We start from the raw sequence: 17,559 nt of genomic DNA on the forward strand, positions 1-17,559 counted from the left end.
TTTGCTTCCTGTATTTGCTCTTTTAACTGTCGATTGGTGCTATCATTCAATGCCCACATTTGCTCTTTCATCTCATCATTCAATGCCTGCATTTGCTCTTTCATCTCGTTTTCTTCCCTGATCATTTTAATTATGTACATTCTGAACTCCCTTTCTGTCATTTCTTCTGCCATGCTGTCGTTGGATTTTATTGATGTAACATCTAGATTTGTTTGGGGCATTTTCTTCCCTTGTTTTCTCATATTGTTCAGGAATCAGTGGATCATTAAGATATTGCAGATTTCCTCTATTGACTTACAATGTCCCTGAAGATTGCTAGTATATACCCTCTTATCCTTCAGTAGCCTGAAGTCTTGGAGGAAGTTGATAATGCGGTGCTCCACAAGTGAGCAGAGGTGCCTCCACTTGTTGACCAATGGTCATCCAAAGGGGAACTAGGCTGCAGGCTGAGGCATGGCCTGTTTGAGCCTGTGTCTCTGGTTGTACCGTCCTTGTGGGAAAACCTCACCCGGCAGGGAAGACTCACCCGGTGGGAAGGTCTCGCTGGTCAGTTCCCCTCTTAGAGGTTCCCCTCAATCTACAACTACTGCCTGGGCTGGGCTGTCTTCCTCTGCAACGTTCCCAGGGGCCCGGACCTACCTCCTGGGCCTGGGAGCCTCACCCTTCGCAGACGAGTCTCCTTAGGCTGCCTGTCCTCAGAGAATCTGCCCGCAGTCCTGGAAAGTTCGCTCCACCCTAAGCGTGTCTCTGTGGGGCTCTTCCATCAAGAAGCCGGTTCTGGGACCCTGCTCTGCACCTAATCACCTGGCTATGCGGCCCCTCCTCTGAGCCGCCACCTGGAGCCCCGTACAATAGCTCTGAGTCACAGAGACCCACTACACACCTCTTCCTCCGGACAGCCGCCTGGTGTTCCGACACAGTCACTAGGAGTCCAAGCAATTCACTTCCCGTCTCCTCCTCCCGCCAACCGCCGGTAGCCCTAGGCAGTCACTCTGAGTCCAAGTGAACCGCCCTGTTCCTCCTCCTCCTCGGGGTAGCCCCCCCGGGTGTTCAGGAGCAGTCGCTCCGAGACCAAGCGACCCACCGCGCTCCTCCTCCAGGCAGGCCACCGGTGTTCAGGAGCGGTCGCTTTGAGTCCAAACATCTCACTACTCGCCTCCTCCTCTGAGCAGTCACTCCTAGACCAAGCGACCCGCCACGTTCCTCCTCTTCCTCCTGGCAGCCCCCTGGTGTTCAGAAGCGGTCGCTCTGAGTTCAAACAGCTCTCCACGCAGCTTCTCCTCTGGCAACCGCCTGTAGCTCTGGTGTAGTCCCTCCAAGTCCAAGCGACCCGCCGCGCTCCTCCTCTTCCTCTGGGCAACCCCCCAGTGTTCAGAAGCGCTCGTTCTGAGTCCAAACAGCTCGCCACGCAGCTCCTCCTCAGGCAGCCGCCCGGAGCCCCAGTGGTTGCTCCGAGTCCAAGCGCTGTGCTGAGCCGCCTCCTCTACGATGATCCCAGTTTCTCGTGTTTACCGCTCCTGTGGGGGGAGGGGCGTCTCGCCGAGCAACTCCACTTCACAAAGTTCCCTGCGTTCCGGGGCTACCGCCCCATCCGGGACACCTCCCCAACAGGAGAGACTCACCCGGCGGCTTTGAGTTGGTCCCAAGTTTCTCACTATCTCCTCTTTTGAATCCTGCGTCCTGGAGCAACATGAAATGCTGCCACCCTCTAGTCCGCCATCTTGAAGCCTCCCTGTTTGTCTCTTAATTGTACTTGACACACTTGTGTAGACTTTATAAGTTTTATTTTTGTAAGGAGTGTAAAGTGTGTGCTTGTTTACAGTTCTCAATGGAGCGCCTGGATTCATAAACCTGTGCGATGCTTTGAATGCGTGGCAGCTGGTGAAGGAACTGAGGGAGGCTTTAGACATTCCAGCTGCGGCCTCTTTCAAACACGTCAGCCCAGCAGGTAAAGCGTTGTGTTCCTGAATGCTCTGGAGCTGCTCACAGTGTGTTTCTTTTAAAATTCTTTGGTATACTTGACAAGCTTTAATGTGAATATAGGTGTTCTGTGAAGCTTTTGGTGAGTCTTGATAATAGTGTCAATACAATAATATCAGGAAATATGTAACATATAATTAATTATTTGGTAGTATCCTGAGATAGGAAAATCAGGCCTTTTGGCATTGTAAACATGATTTTATCAACGAAAATAAATATTTTTCCATATTTAAAACTGAATCTTAATAAACATAAAGAAATTTTTCTTATGACACTTCTTTTCCTTCCAGTACTGGGAATTGAACCCAGGGGCACTCTACCACTGAGCTACATCCCCTGCCCTTTGTCTTACCTTTTATTTTGAGACAGGGTCTCACTGAGCTGCTGAGCCTGACCTGGAACTTGCAATCCTCCTATCTCAGCCTCCCAGATTGCTGGGATTACAGGCCTGTACCACAATAACTTTTTATAGCCATCGTGTGAGATACCTTTTTGCTTCTAAATTTAAGTCCTAATTCCAATATATGTGATATATGTGTGTATACACACAGATATTCTACTATGTATGAGTTTGTGTGTGTGTGTGTGTGTGTGTGTATGTCTGTATGTATATGTTTTGTAGAATTAAGAACATTTATATATGGCTGGGCTGCGTGCATGCTTGTAATCTCAGTGGCTGAGGGGGGAGGATAGTGAGTTCAAAACCACCTTCAGCAAAAGCCAGTCGCTAAGCAACTTGGTGAGACCCTGTCTCTAAATAAAATACAAAAAATAGGACTGGGGATGTGGCTTAGTGGTGGGGTGCCCCTGAGTTGCATCCCCAGTACCCCCCCCCAAGAATATGAATATATTCTTTTTTTATATATAAAAAGAAATATAGATGTATACACACACATACATATCACCAGCTTTGCTGACACTGCAACACATAATTATTTCTCAATTATTTATTACTTGTTAAAGCAGTACGAGCAAGGAAGAAATAAATGGTGTGTGATACCAGGCAAACAGTCAGTAAGGAAGTAACCCAGCTTCCTACACACTGGGTGCTGTCAAGTTTCAGTGGCTCTGTTTGCAGAGGCTAAAGTGGAGATTTACCCGCCAATCGCACCCTCCTGCTGCTCTGGCTCCTTCAACAACTATTTTTGTTTAATTCTCTGGATAAATAAAGTTTTGTTTGGCACAGGTGGTAGAAAATGTGCTGCATGGACTAGTTGTTTTAAAAAGTCTTGATTTAGGAGTCGATTAGTAGCAACTCGAGGCTTTAGGTTTATTGATTATTTTGTGATTTTCTCTACTAGGAGCTGCAGTTGGAATTCCACTCAGTGAAGATGAGGCCAAAGTTTGCATGGTCTATGACCTCTATAACACCCTTACACCAATATCAACTGCATATGCAAGAGCAAGAGGTGAGACTAATGGGTTTTTTTGGTCTTTGGGGGAGAAAAAGCAATATTTTATCCTAAAAAGAATAAAATAGTAATATCCTTTGTTTTAGTATAAATTTCAAATTAAATTTGTTTTTATTGATACTTGGAATGAGTATGAGTGCCTCGGGAATGTGTTTGTAAAATTATGTTAGATTTTAATGTAATAAATGAAATTTGGTACATATAATTTCACATTAAACATTGAATGCATTTTGATTATTATATGATAAAACTGTGTTACTTTATACAATTATGTTGTTTTATATATTTCAGAAATATCTAATTCTTGAGTTTATTAACATGTGGATTTTATTGTGATTTTGTAGAAGATTATGGAAACCTACTGTAGTTTACCATGTATAGCAGAGTCGGCATACGATACCCTTTGGACTGAATCCAGCCTGTTTCCTTTATTTGTAAATAAGTTTACTTGGATCCAGGCCACGTGCTTATTTAATGTATTTTTAGTGATTGATTTTGAACTCCAACTGCAGATCTGAGCAGTTGCTATAGAGATCACATGAAGGCAAAGCTAAAAGAATGTTTACTGTCTGGCCCTTCACAGAAAAAAATGTTACATGCCATTCTAGAAGGTAAAATTGATGAGCTAATTGCTTCACTTAAATGACATTGATGGATCTGTTATTTGCCTTATGTAAACAATAAGATTAAGAAAAATTTTTATATGATCAGATAGGCATTTTTTAAATGTCATTTTCTGTGAAAGTATACTTTATGATGAATACCTTATTTTAATTTTTATTTGCAGGGGCTGATAGGATGTCTTCTTTTGGTGATTTTGTTGCATTATCTGATGTTTGTGATGTCCCAACTGCGAAAATTATCTCCAGAGAAGTAAGTGGACATTCATGTATTTTGATCTGTGTGTAACTGAGTAAAGCATTGTTTGCTCATAGTGTTTTTTGAAGCCATAACCTATAGAACTTATATATGTACCTGCTGTAAATTAGTGAAGTTTATCATGTAGAATGTTCACATTTTATGTAGAGTGTGAATGCTTAATATTGCTAATTTTAAGATGTAGTGAGTTGATGTTTCAAATGGATAGCTTTTCTTTATATATGTATTTCTTTTAAGTTCTCTAGTGAGTATTAATGCCAAAGTTGTTTCTGAAGAGCTGGGCCATCTTGGTTGCTGATGAAATAATGAATCTTATTGTAAACCTTTATAGAGCCTAAAGAGATCATAATGGGAGAAAAATATAAATTGCTTTGAATATCTTACAAACATTCCAGAAAGGTGGAGTTGCTACTGGTGCTGGGGAGACAGAAAACGGGGGGAGAGTTACAACTGTGGTTGAATCTGATCTGTTTATCTTTCTGTGGAGGAGCAGGCTTCACCTAATGTTCTTGAGCTAGGTCCTGACAGAACCTGGGTTAGAACCTGCTCCTCCTAGTGCAGAATATCACCCTGTGAAGAGAATACTAAGAATTGGGTTTTCTTCCTAAGGTACAATTGTAAGAGCAAACCCTCATGTATTTTTAGTTAAAACTGAAGAAAATTAACAACTACAAAATTGCAATAAAAGCAAGGTGATAGGGTCAGTTGTGGAAAATAATTCTATGTAGTCTAACAAAGTTTTTTTTAAGAATTTAGTATCAGCCTTTATCTGTTGGTAGAAACCTGAAAATGGTATAATATTTAAGACATAATTTTTGCTAGATTTTTCAGTCATTCTTTTTTTTTTAATTATAGAAACTGACATTGAGTATATTTATAGGTGTCTGATGGTATTGTTGCCCCAGGATATGAAGAAGAAGCCTTGAAAATACTTTGTAAAAAAAAAAATGGGAACTACTGTGTTCTTCAGGTAAATGAAATAGGTTTGAAACATTTATTTGCTCTTCTTTTGTGTCTCTTTTCCCCATGTTTAATCCCATGTTTTCCCCATGTTTTTTTTATGTAGACACCCTTCTAAGTTATCCCTCTTCATTGTAGCATCTTTATCCTTAATCATGCAGGTTCTAATTGTATTTATTTTGGTGTTTAAAGTAAGGATATAACTTCCTCTCTATTCATATTTAATTTTTTAAAGAATTAGACATGGTTTCCTCTTGAAAGTGTGTGTTGTTTGATGAGAAAATCTCCCCATTCTTTTCTTCTGCTACTGTTTCCTTTTTTAGAAGTAACTTTCTTGCTTGTCTTTCTTGAAATGGTATTTACATATTAATCAAATAATAGTACTTGTATTTCTTTTTCTATTTTCCTACTGAGACAGATATACCTTGTTTCTGAGTTGGGAGTTTGTCCTGTTCTGTACATCTTAACTTACTAGCCAGTGACCAGTTACCTCTATACATCTGTGCAGTGAATAACTAGAAAAATCCTAGAAGTTGAAATAAGACTGAATCCAGGCTGTCTATATTGATGATTCTGATAGATGCTGCCCCTCTTAGAAGTTGTACAACCAATTTATATATTTATTTTTTGGTACCAGGGATTGAACCCAGGGGTGCTTAACAACTGAGCCACATCCTCAACCCTTTTTATTTATTTTGAGACAGAGTCTCATTAAGTTGCTGAGACTGGCTTTGAACTTGAGATCTTCCTGCCTCAGCCATCTGAGCCACTGGGATTACAGGCAAGCGCCATCCCACTTAGCTACCAATTTAATGTGCTAGCGGGCATGTTTTCTCAGCACATTGCCAACATTGTATTTTTAAACTTTCTCATCCTCACAGATCCTTGAAAGTGGCATTTCATTGCAGTTTTAATTTCTCATTATGTTTGGGGTGACCATCTTCACATTTGCTTTCTTAAATGTGAAGTATTTTTTCTTTCTTTTAATGAACTATTCATTTTCTTCATCTGTTTTTCTACTAGGTTTTTGAGATCTTTCTTTACTGATTTTTATGAATTCTGCATTAGTGCAATCAGCTCATGAAAATAAAAACCTTATTTTCCATAGGTCTTATCAGAAAATCTGTAGAATCCCAATTTTATACACTGGGAGTTGCTAAGTATAATGGTGTTCCTGAGCATCCTTGGGGGATTGATTTCAGGAATCAGATACCAAAGTTCAGCTCCCTTTATAAAGAGTTCAGAATTTGAGAGAGGAAGATGACAGTAAATGACAAATTCCCTTCCAAACAGCAAAAGTACAGACTCCCAATTCTGCTTTCTCCAGCCTGAATTCTAATTCAAATGATAACTAGGTGTTTTGTAATAGATTTTTAGAAAAATTTCTTTTAGTAAAAGAAAGGAAAAATAGATTGTGATATTTGTGCTGTAGTAGTTAATGTAACCTAAAACACATGCTTATTGAAATAATTGGTTTTATTATTTTTTTCTTTTTTCTTATTTATTTATTCTCCAGGTCTTTTCTGTTGGTGCTGTACAGTTATACAGAGTAGTGACTTCATTAACATGTTGATAGACCTTTATTTTATTCATTTATTTATATATGCTGAGAATTGAATCCAGAGCCTCACATATGCTAGGCAAATGCTCTACCTCTGAGCTATAGCCCCAGCCCTGAATCTAATACTTTTTTAAAAATTTGTGTCTTAGATGGATCAATCTTACAAACCAGATGAGGATGAAGTTCGAACTCTCTTTGGTCTTCGCTTAAGCCAGAAGAGAAATAATGGTGTCATTGACAGGTCATTATTTAGCAATGTTGTTACCAAGAATAAAGAGGTAAGTTTGAAAATATCTCAGCTGAATGCTAGTAATTTTGGTAGGTCTGTCTGTTGTCAGAATTTATAAATTATCAATAAGGTCCATATCTAGAACTGTATGGCCAGCCCTTATACTGTTCTTTTCCAGTGATTGCTTGCTTGCTTTATTTTTGTGTTATTAAGGATCGAACCTAGGGATACTTTACCACTGAGCTAGATTCCCAGGTCTTGTTATATTGTTTTTTGACTGTGAGACAAGGTTTCGCTAAGTTGCTGAGGCTGAACTAGAACTTGGGATGCTTCTGCCTCAGGAGAGTTATTGGGATCATAGGCTGCACCACCACGCCTGGCTTTTCCAGTGCTTTAACGGCATCACCACTTTGTGTTCTGGTTCGGTTTAGTATGAAAACCTGGAGAGATATTTTGAGCGTCTGGATGGTGGCATTTTGCTCCAGAGACTCAATTTATACTTCTGGCAGGCAGGTAAAGGTGTCAGGAGTTGAGCTTGTTGGAATTTGGGCTTCACCATTCGTGAGAGCTGGTCTGTTGATGGGTCAGCTCTGCTCTGCAGAAACCATGGGCATCCCCTGGTCTCCTCTTCTCTGATGTTCTCTGGACTCCTTGTTTGTCCCTTAGTCCTGTAAATCTGGCAGCATCTATGCCCAACTTATTTACCTTTTAGTTCAGTGCATGCGGCTCAGAAAGTGCCTTGAGGTGAAAGCATAGGATGGCAGTCTCATTTTTCCTGCTCCAGTCTTTAGGATCTTTGCTGTCAGTGTTTGCTGTGTGTGAGCTCTGGGTCCATCTTTCTGTTGTTCCTCGTTGATGATTGGTCTTACAAGCTGTTCCTGGAGGTGAAACTAAAGGCGGAACAGAACGTGCTTTTGTTCCCAGCTCTCACTCCTGAGGTTGCACCTAGAATTACTGAAAATAAGCTTTAAAGAGTTTATTAGGATTGTTCTGTCTGTTAAACACGTCATGGTAAAGAAAATATCTTTCTTCTTCTTGTTTATTGATTTAATGTACATTTTTTTCCTTTTTATTTTAAAATTAGCATTGCTTTGATGCAAAAACCCTGTAGACATTGTACTTAGGGATATCTTTGAAACCTAGGGAGTTCATTCTCTGTCAGGTCTGTGAGGTTCTGCAATTTCCACATGAAACAGTATTTTGCATTAGCATTACAGGCTCATGGGGTTTTTTGTTTGTTTGTTTGTTTGAAATCACTTTGTTGACCTGGTTGGTTAATTTTTTGGAAGAAGTTTATTTTGCAGTGTTTGGGATGGAACCCAAGGCATCCCGCATGCTAGGCAGGTGCTTTACCACTGCCTTATATCCCAGTTCAATGTATTTTTTAAAACATTGAGTGGGTATTGACCTAGATTCCCTGGTACTCATGTTGGCAATCTATCTGTTCAGAGTCTCATTTTTTCAAAAAAATTTTTAATAGGTTCAGGGGTATTGGACTGATGAATAATTCAGCAATTCAGCATTTTTTGATAGGTTTTGTGTCTGAATATTTTTTACAAGGGTAGAGGGTATGATCTTAATCTTCTAGCCAGTTTTTTTTCTCCAGGTTTCTTAAATATTCTTAGTAGAAATTTGGAAACTTAAGGATGAGAGTGATAGTTTTATTCTTCTTTATATTCTGCATTCTCTATCCCCTTTATTTTACAGCAAATTTTTGTTAACATTCCTGTCTCAAAATCACTAGTTCACACTATTACGTCTGCAGCAGGTTCAGTCCTGAGAGAGCTGGACATGTGGAAAGAGCGTGTATTAATACTGAACATGTTTGAATTATTTCCTCTTCTCCCATTTTTCTTGAAGTACTTCAGTTTGTTGGATTCCCTCACTCCCACCGCAGGCATTTCTCATATTCCTGACCCTAACTCAGAAAACCAGGGTTACCTTTGAAGGCAGACGTCCAGGAGGCTGGCTTTCATTATTTAATCTTCCTTGGAACCTAAAGAATCAGATTTGTAGCGGGTGACTCAAAACAGCAGAGATAAGAAAGGGTATATAACAATAGTAATCTTAGAATAATAAATTTTTTAGAAATTCTAAAAATATTTTTACTCAAATTTTTAATTTTGAGATTAAAAAATGAAATTGTCGATTCACACATGGTTGTATCAGTTCCTGTGTCCCCTTCGTCCCCTTTGCCCTGGTGATAATCTTCTTGCAGAGCTACATACAGTAGAACTGCAGCCATAAAGCTGATCCAACACAGTCAAGATACGGAACGTTGCCATCAGACAAGGGTGCCTCCTGCTGTTCCTCTGTAGCCAGACTCACTTCCCTGCTGCCTTACACCCCCCTTGACCTTGGGCAACCACTAATCTGTTCTTCCTTTGTAGAATTTTCGTTGATTGTGCATTCATTTACTGGGTTTCACATAAACACAAATTTTCATTTCGTTGGTGAATTGCTTTGTGGCATGGTAGTTGTAGGTTAAGGTTTTTGAAAACAGGCCAAGTATTTCCCAGAGTGACTATACCATTTTACCTTCCTACCCATAACAGATGAATGATTCAGTTTCTACCAATTTTTGGTGTCACTTTTGAAAAGACATTGTATTCTGATAAGTGTGTAGTAATATCACTGATTTTAAGTTTAATGTGCATTTCCTAATAACTCACGATGTTAAACATTTTTTTATGTGCTCATTTGCCATCTGTCATTTGCCCATTTTCTAATTAAATTACTTGTTTTTTGTTACTGAGCTTTGAGAATTTTTTAAATGTGTTACAGTTCTTAACCAGTTATATATTGCGAATACTTTCTCCCAGTCTTTGGTTTGTCTTTTCATCCTCTTAATGAGGGGTCTTTCACAAAAGAGAAACCTGTCACTTTGATGAAGTCCAACTTACCACTTTTCAGTTGGCTAACATTTCAGTAAGCTGCAGCTAGTATCCTTTGTCCACTTAGCGTACCAGTGTGGATCATGGTCCTTTTATCAGTGTGCATTCACCCTTTATATTAAAGATGGTGGCATTTTTGACTATTGTATATATTGTTGTGTTAGGGCTGATAGTTCTGCTTACAATATTCTCGTCAAAGCAGAATATGATCTTACTTGATTTTCCCTGAACGGTTTTGGCTATTTCTCCACAAAGGTCTGTAATAGCTGTGAAAATTAATCTCAGCCTTATTCTTCAACATAAGTTTCAACCATGTCTCCAGATAGTTAAAGGTACTCTTGTCAAGAAGACATCATTCATCAGTTTTGGAGTGCAATATTTCATATCCTTCATGATGTACATGAGCTTAATCCAGAGTTGCTACAAAATGGCATTAGTTTGTGTCTGTGACATCTTGGGCTTGTGCCAAGTTCTGCCATGAATATGTTAAATACTTGATCCTTTTAGTAAAACATGGTAGTGTGTAGCCTGAACATTTAATTTCACTCTGTCATTTGAGTGGCATAAATACATTAAAGGTCTGTTACTTTAACTGGCATGTAAGAAGCTTAAAGTTAGTGAAGTTTAAACAGCCTGATGTGACTTTCCATTCCATGTTTGTCTCAGGTTCCGGAGTCTGCCCTCAGAGACCTCATCGTGGCCACCGTTGCTGTCAAGTACACTCAGTCTAACTCTGTGTGCTATGCCAAGAACGGACAGGTAACCAGGCTATCAGATTCCCACAGGGGAACTGTTGTTTTACAAAATGATATTCAAATATCCATCTGCCTCTGGTACTGTACAGCTTGAAAGGGAACATTTGCCAGGGTTTTTTTAGTTCCAGGTTTGTCAGTATTTACTCAGCGCCTTGGTGTAGATGGTTAAAACTAATGATGATTAAGGAGTTTTGGAACCAAGTACTAAAATTAACCATAGTGCTTCTTGCCTAGAATGTGTTGGCACACTGTTTGGATTAGTGAGCTGTTGTAAATGTGGTTCCTTCACCTTCTCTTCCCGTATGATAATACTTCCAGGGGAGAGGAAGGAGGAATGGTATGGGCACCCAGCAGGCTCTACTTTTGCAGCTTGCATGGTATTTTCACATATTCCTATGCTTTTTTTTTGCTTGTTTTTGTAGTATTGGGGACCAAACCCAGGGCCTTGCATGTGCAGGGAAAGCACTCTGCCACGTCCTCAGCCTTTTATGTTGTCTTCTCAGAAATCTGTTGAATAGAAAGACTACTAGAAAGGAGTTAATCCATTCTTTTAAAATCAGGTCTATTGAGGCATGCTTTGTACACAGTAAAACTCATCTTTTAAAAATGTTTCTCAAGTTATACAGTTGTGTGACCACTGCCACAATCAAGATGCAGATGGTCCCAGACATTCAGCGGTTGCATTTAGGATTGGGGGCTTGATGAGGGTGTTAAACACGCCCAGATTACCGTTCTGTTTTTCACTCTCAGTACAGAGTGAGATTTTCAGCACTTCAGGGTAGAATAGGCCTCATGTACATCACGTTGCCCAGCAGTAGCTCATGTTAGTCAGTCTTCTGAGCGTGTGTGAGGCAGGCCTTGCTGAGCCGTGGTTTTCTGTAGGGTAGGTGCACTTAGTGGCTTTTTTTTTTTTAATGGAGGCTTGAATTCAGGGGCACTTAGCCACTTTACACCCCCAGTTCCGTTTTAATTTTTATTGCTGAGACAGAGTTTTGCTGAGTTGCTGAGGCTGGCCTCAGACTCTTCTACCTCAGCCTTCTCTGTTCCGGGATTACAGGCTTGTGCCCCCGCTCCCAGCCTTTCGTGCATTTGTGACTTAGGATCCTTTTAGCTTCTTATGGTTTATTGGGATATAAGCCCACTGTAAGTTGAGGAGCATCTGTGTTGAACATTTCTTTTTTATTTATTTTTTTGCAAGAGCTTAAAGTTTTATTTAAAGGGTAGAACAGAGAGAGAAAGAGACACACACAGACTCCACCACAGAGTGGGGTCCAAGTTGAGGAAGTGGGGGTGTGCTGTCCCTTTTATAGATTTTAGATTTCCTTTGTTCTCACGCCCTCTCCTCCCATCCTGCCTATGGTGACCCAAAAGGTGGAGTGATCCAAGGGCCTGAAAGAACTGGCCCTGGGCTACTCCTTAACAGCCCTTTGTAGGAAGGAACAATTCCCTGGAGGCAGGTAACCTTGGCAACAGGTTGGAGGAGGGGAAAGTGCTCCTTTTGAAAGAGCCCCCAACTTCCTGACCCAGTCATTCATTACTGACACTGTCTTTTTGCTGGCCTCCCCTGCCATGCCTGCTCTGTTTAGGGAGCCCTTACTGCTGTAAGCGGAAATAGATGGTGACTGCTCTGGCTGCTTCTGGCTAGAGAGGGCAATGTGGCCAGGGTGATGTGGGCAAGCAGTTTGGGTTTCCCTTTTAGGAATGTTTTGGGTTTCTCAAGGGGTCCCTGGCAAAAGTCTGCTTTGGAAGCAACAGGTTGTAAAGTCAGCTGGGAGGTGGGTGCTTCTATGAGAGAAACAAAAAGACATGATTAATACAAAATAAATGACGCAGCATGTGGAACATGTCACTGATATGATAGAAACCAGTAATCTCTCACCAGGAGGTGCAAGAGCTAAGAAGCTGTTCTCATAACCAGACCAGTGAGCACACAGCTTGTATTTGGGAATGTAAATCTTTAATGATATTAGTTATATTGTCAGAGTTATCAGGAATGTACACTTAGTTTTTATAACATCATATATGCCCTTATAAGATGTAGTTAAGATATATAATGCCATCTGATTTTTGTAAAATACCTTTCTATTGGCATAACCTCTGTGTTTAGTATAGATCCTTTTATCTTTGTTACTTGGGGCTGGATAATCATACTAGCAAACAGATCAAGCTTACCTATGTAGAAGAACATTTCTTACTGTTGAAATAAACTTCTGTCTGTAGCCAAATCACAGCCCTTCCTTTTCTCAGAGTGTCTTCAGCTTGGCTCTTGACATTTTTTAAATTATTCGGCCTATAATTAGGGGGAGGGTAGAAGCAAGAGAGTATTACTTAGCTTGTGACCTGAAAGATCCTTTAGTGGTTGCCAGTGATTAAGGTTGCCAGTCTCTAGTAACAGTTTTGGAAAGTGTGGCTATTGATGTCTTGGACTCAGATTCTGATAAAATTCAGTAAGGCCATGCAGAATGATTGCTTCACTGCTGAATCTTTTGAGAAGAATGGATTGTTTTAGGAGGTACTCATTTTAATGTCTGTGTTCTCAGGTTATTGGCATTGGAGCAGGACAGCAGTCTCGAATACACTGTACACGCCTCGCAGGGGATAAAGCAAACTCTTGGTGGCTTAGACATCACCCACGAGTGCTCTCGATGAAGTTTAAAACAGGGGTAAAGAGAGCAGAAATCTCCAATGCCATCGATCAGTACGTGACTGGCACTATTGGTGAGGTAAAAGTCTTGTCATTGTGTTCTAATCAGACTGTTTACCCTTTTATGTTTCACAGACTTTAATATTAATTTCATTACTAGAGTAGAGGACATTTTTCTTGAAATTCCATATTGTCTGCAATTGAAACTTCTTACTAATTCTTTGTGCCCCCAATCCCCGTCCTTTTTAGTTTTTGTTTTGAGACAGGGTCCCACTAAGTTGCTGAGGCTGACCTCCAACTTTTGATCCTCCTGTCTCAGCTTCCAGAAGTGCTAGGATTATAGGTGTGCTGTTCCTGGCTCACTTCATTGTTTTTTGTCTCTTTCCAAAACCCCAGACATTCTCTTTTTTAAGTAATAACCACTGGTTTAGCTTTGTATGATTGTACTTCCTCCGTGGGTTATAAGCTTTTCTGACCAGGATTGTTTTTACCCATCTTGAGGTGTCTGACAGTGCCGAGCACAAGGCTTGCTACATGATAGGTGTGTATCCAGCAATAAATACAAATTACCTGATAGCAGGTAACTAGTGGCTTTCCTCTTCTCCCAGCACCTTTCTAACAAGCAGCATTAACAGCTCCGTATAGTTTTGTTGTCTTTCATGTTTTTAAATGCCTTCTGTTTGAGGAAAGCATGTGGGAGGTTTTAAATTGAGAACATCAGGTAGCCTGCCAGAGAAAAAGATTTTAGCCCAGTTTCTGGACACAGCAAGTGCTTAACAAAATACTGGATGGAAAAAGGATCTGGTAATCAAGAACCAGATGTTCTTTTGAATGGGTGAATTGACTATGCTAAATAGTTCATTCAGGACCAAGAAGCAACTCAAGTGTCTTTGAAGAGTGAGACTGCACACTGCGCCTTGTGAGCACAAGTACTTAAAACACGCTTCTTTTTCACTTTGATACTTGAACTTTTCAATTTGATATTATCGAGCAAATATCTACTAAGAGTCCTGGAAGAATCTTTATGTATGAATAAGAATAAAAGTATATTAAAGTCAAAATGGAAGCACCCTTAAAAGTTTAAACACCTTTAAAAGTTGAATAACAGCCTTTTCTGTTTGTGCTGCTATAACAGCGTTACCAGACTGGCTAATTTATACAACAGAAACTTCTCACAGTTCTGGGAATGGAAAGGGCAAGGTTAAATTGCCAACAGGCTTGTTGTCTTGTGATGGCTAATCTCTGCTTCAATGATGACACCTCTTGGTGCCTCCCTAAAGGTGGCGGGACAGATACTGTGTCCTCACACAAAAAAGAGGTGAGCGTGTCCCCTGGAGCCCTTTCATAAGGTGCTAGTTCATGACAGCCTTCTTGGCCTAATGGTCCCACTTCTGTGTACCACTGCACTGAGGGTTAAATTTCATCATAAATTTGGGGGGTGTTATACAAACATTTAAGCAATGTGAATCATGTTTTGATTTGTCTATTCCTGACTTTATACCTGAGCCTAAAATTGTTGTATAAATATAGTTCTAGACTATCTTTTGTCATCTCTTTCCTAGATTGGATACAGAGGATTGCTTTGAAAACCCTTTGGAATATGAATTTGTTTTGGTACAGGGATATAAAATAGTGGATTTAACTTAGAGATTCAAGAAGCAAATATTTGGAATAAACTGATGTAGAAAGTAAAATGATATAGTCTGTATTTGGTAACCTTAGAATCACTTTTCTTCCTTAATGAAAATGTTTTAAGAAACATCAGCAAACTTCTTGAAATAATGTCTAGATATGTCATTAAAATGCCCAAGTGCTCTCTGGCCCTGCTGCTTTGCTTTTCATCAGTTAGAACTGAAGATGATGGACTAACCGTCCCTGCCCCCCCACCAGGGTGAAGATTTGCGGAAGTGGCAGGCACTATTTGAGGAAGTCCCTGAGTTGTTAACTGAGGCTGAGAAGAAGGAGTGGGTGGACAAACTGAGTGAGGTTTCCGTCAGCTCCGATGCCTTCTTTCCTTTCAGGGATAATGTAGACAGAGCTAAAAGGGTAAGTAGGAATCATGTGCGTTTGCATAGCATTGAGCATCATGTAGAAATGACTTCCAAAGTCCTGCTTCTGATTTTTAAGTTTCTTGGAGTTACCTATCAAAACTGTGGTGATATGACATAAATCAGTACTACCTAGAGGATTATTTGACTTCCCATTTGATGTATGGCTAATCCAAATGCTGTTATTTTGCCTGTTTGAATGAGTCATTATTGGCTTATGCTTTGTAGAGGGGGATTTTGGTTTTTGCATAAACTGGTTTTGAAAATCAATACCAATTTCTCCTTCAGAGCGGCGTGGCGTACATTGCAGCCCCTTCTGGTTCTGCTGCTGACAAGGTTGTGATTGAGGCTTGCGATGAACTGGGAATCATCTTGGCTCACACGGATCTTCGGCTCTTCCACCACTAATTGTGCCACACATTGTTCAGTGGTTTGCTTGGGTGTAGGGGAATGATCATGTGAAACTTTGAAAATACCTTTTTAAAAAATAAAACATTGTAGTGATTGGATCCAGGGTTTTAGGTAGTTGGGTTTTATTTATCTAAAAGATTCACTTACACTGGCACTTCACAGTAGAGGTTTTCCTGTGCAGAGCCCAGCAACACCCCTGCTTCTTGGAGCACGGCTCACCCCACAGCATTCCCTGCATGAAACAAGTGAGCCAGAGAAGCTGAGCCGCATGAGTGGTTAACACCACAGTTTTCTCCTCCAGCTTCCCTAGGGGATTTCTCTAGGCAGTGTAGTTTTCTACTTCCTAAACAATTGGCAAATTATTCCCTATGAACTGGATGCTTAGAGAGGGTTAATTGGTAAGTTATGTTGACCCCCTTTGTGGCTAACAGCTAGTGCATACTTTTCTCTGTTAAGTAGAATGGCCAAAATTTCAGGAGTCCAAGATCTCCCCTTTTTTGTGTCTTTTGCTTTGTTTTGTTTATTTCTGGGTACTGGGAATTGATGCCAGTGCTGCTTCAACACTGAGCCACATCTTTAGCCCTTCTTACTTTTTATTTTGAGACAGGGTCTTGCTAAGTTGCTGAGACTGGCCTTGAACTTGTGATCCTCCTTTACTCAGCCTCTGAAGTCACTGGGATTATAGGTGTGTGTTTCTGTGCCCAGTGGGCTCTGCCCTTTGGAACTACATAAAAAACAGGTCGGGAGTATGTGTGGCTCAGTGATAGAATGTGTTCTTAGCATGCATGAGGCCCTGGCTTCAATCTCCAGCACCAAAAATAAACCCTCCAAAGTGGTCAGTATTTTTGTGCCTAGAAATAGTGCCAATATTCCCCTTATGGTTTTGAACCAAAGGTGAGTGCTGTCAAAGCCTGCCTTGGCAACTTAGCCAGGCTGTAAGCAACTAACTGAGATCCCATCTCAAAATAAAAAACAAAATGGGCTGGGGGTGTGGCTCAGTGGTAAGTGCCTCTGGGTTCAATCCCTGGTACCCAAGACAACAACAACAAAGCCCCCAAAACAAAAAACCTCAAGACTGGCCACTTGCAGTGGTGCACACCTGTAATCCCAGTGACTCAGGAGGCTGAAGAAGGTGGACTGCAAATTCAACGTCAGCCTGGGCAACCTAGTCAGATCTTGTCCCAAAATAAAATGGATTAGGGATGCCCCTGGGTTCAATCCCCAGCATGGGGGGGTGGGGGTGCAAAAAACAAGCCCCTTAACACTGATGTTTAAGTGAAAAGCATAAGGACCTCATACCTGTTATTTCAGTGTAAAGAAGGGCAGAAGGCCTATAACATAAACCTAAATCAATAAACTTTAAGTTGGCAGAGCACCTGGGCACAGGGAGAAGCACCCCTTATTGTTTGTAGGTGCCATCCATTAGAGGCGCCCTTCACTCAATCTATCGCCTGGTCCTTTGACAGCAGGAGCACCTTCTTTCTGAAGCCTAGTCAGTGTCCCTTCCTCAAAACACAAAAACCCGCAGGGCTCTAAACTCTGAGTGCCTTCCAGTCTTAGATACGCTTTAAAATTTTTTAAAAATTCTTTTTAGTGATACATGACAGTAGAATCTCTTTTGACATATTATACATACATGGAGTGTAGTTACCAGTTCGTGTGGTCGTACATGATATGGAGTTCCACTGGTTGTATATTCCCATATGAACATAGGAAAGTAACGTCCAATTCATTCTACTGTCCTCCTGTTTAGAAACTCAAACCTGATTTTTGCTGACATTGCAAG

The 17,559-nt window shown here is 40.6% G+C and overlaps 1 protein-coding gene across 1 annotated transcript in view; it reads left to right on the forward strand.

Moving 5' to 3' along the window:
• Atic (5-aminoimidazole-4-carboxamide ribonucleotide formyltransferase/IMP cyclohydrolase) overlaps window positions 1–15,871 on the forward strand; it is a 33,709-nt gene extending 17,838 nt beyond the window's left edge. Inside the window, 9 exon segments of the mRNA XM_047547172.1 lie at window positions 1,823–1,948; window positions 3,282–3,389; window positions 4,180–4,265; window positions 5,152–5,241; window positions 6,942–7,070; window positions 10,582–10,674; window positions 13,211–13,393; window positions 15,205–15,360; window positions 15,651–15,871. Coding sequence (XP_047403128.1) covers window positions 1,823–1,948; window positions 3,282–3,389; window positions 4,180–4,265; window positions 5,152–5,241; window positions 6,942–7,070; window positions 10,582–10,674; window positions 13,211–13,393; window positions 15,205–15,360; window positions 15,651–15,770 — 1,091 coding nt within the window. The 3' untranslated portion in view covers window positions 15,771–15,871.
• Window positions 15,872–17,559: the final 1,688 nt, after the last annotated feature.

Source organism: Sciurus carolinensis, chromosome 3 (assembly GCF_902686445.1).
Source record: "Sciurus carolinensis chromosome 3, mSciCar1.2, whole genome shotgun sequence".
Taxonomy (NCBI): Eukaryota; Metazoa; Chordata; class Mammalia; order Rodentia; family Sciuridae; genus Sciurus; species Sciurus carolinensis.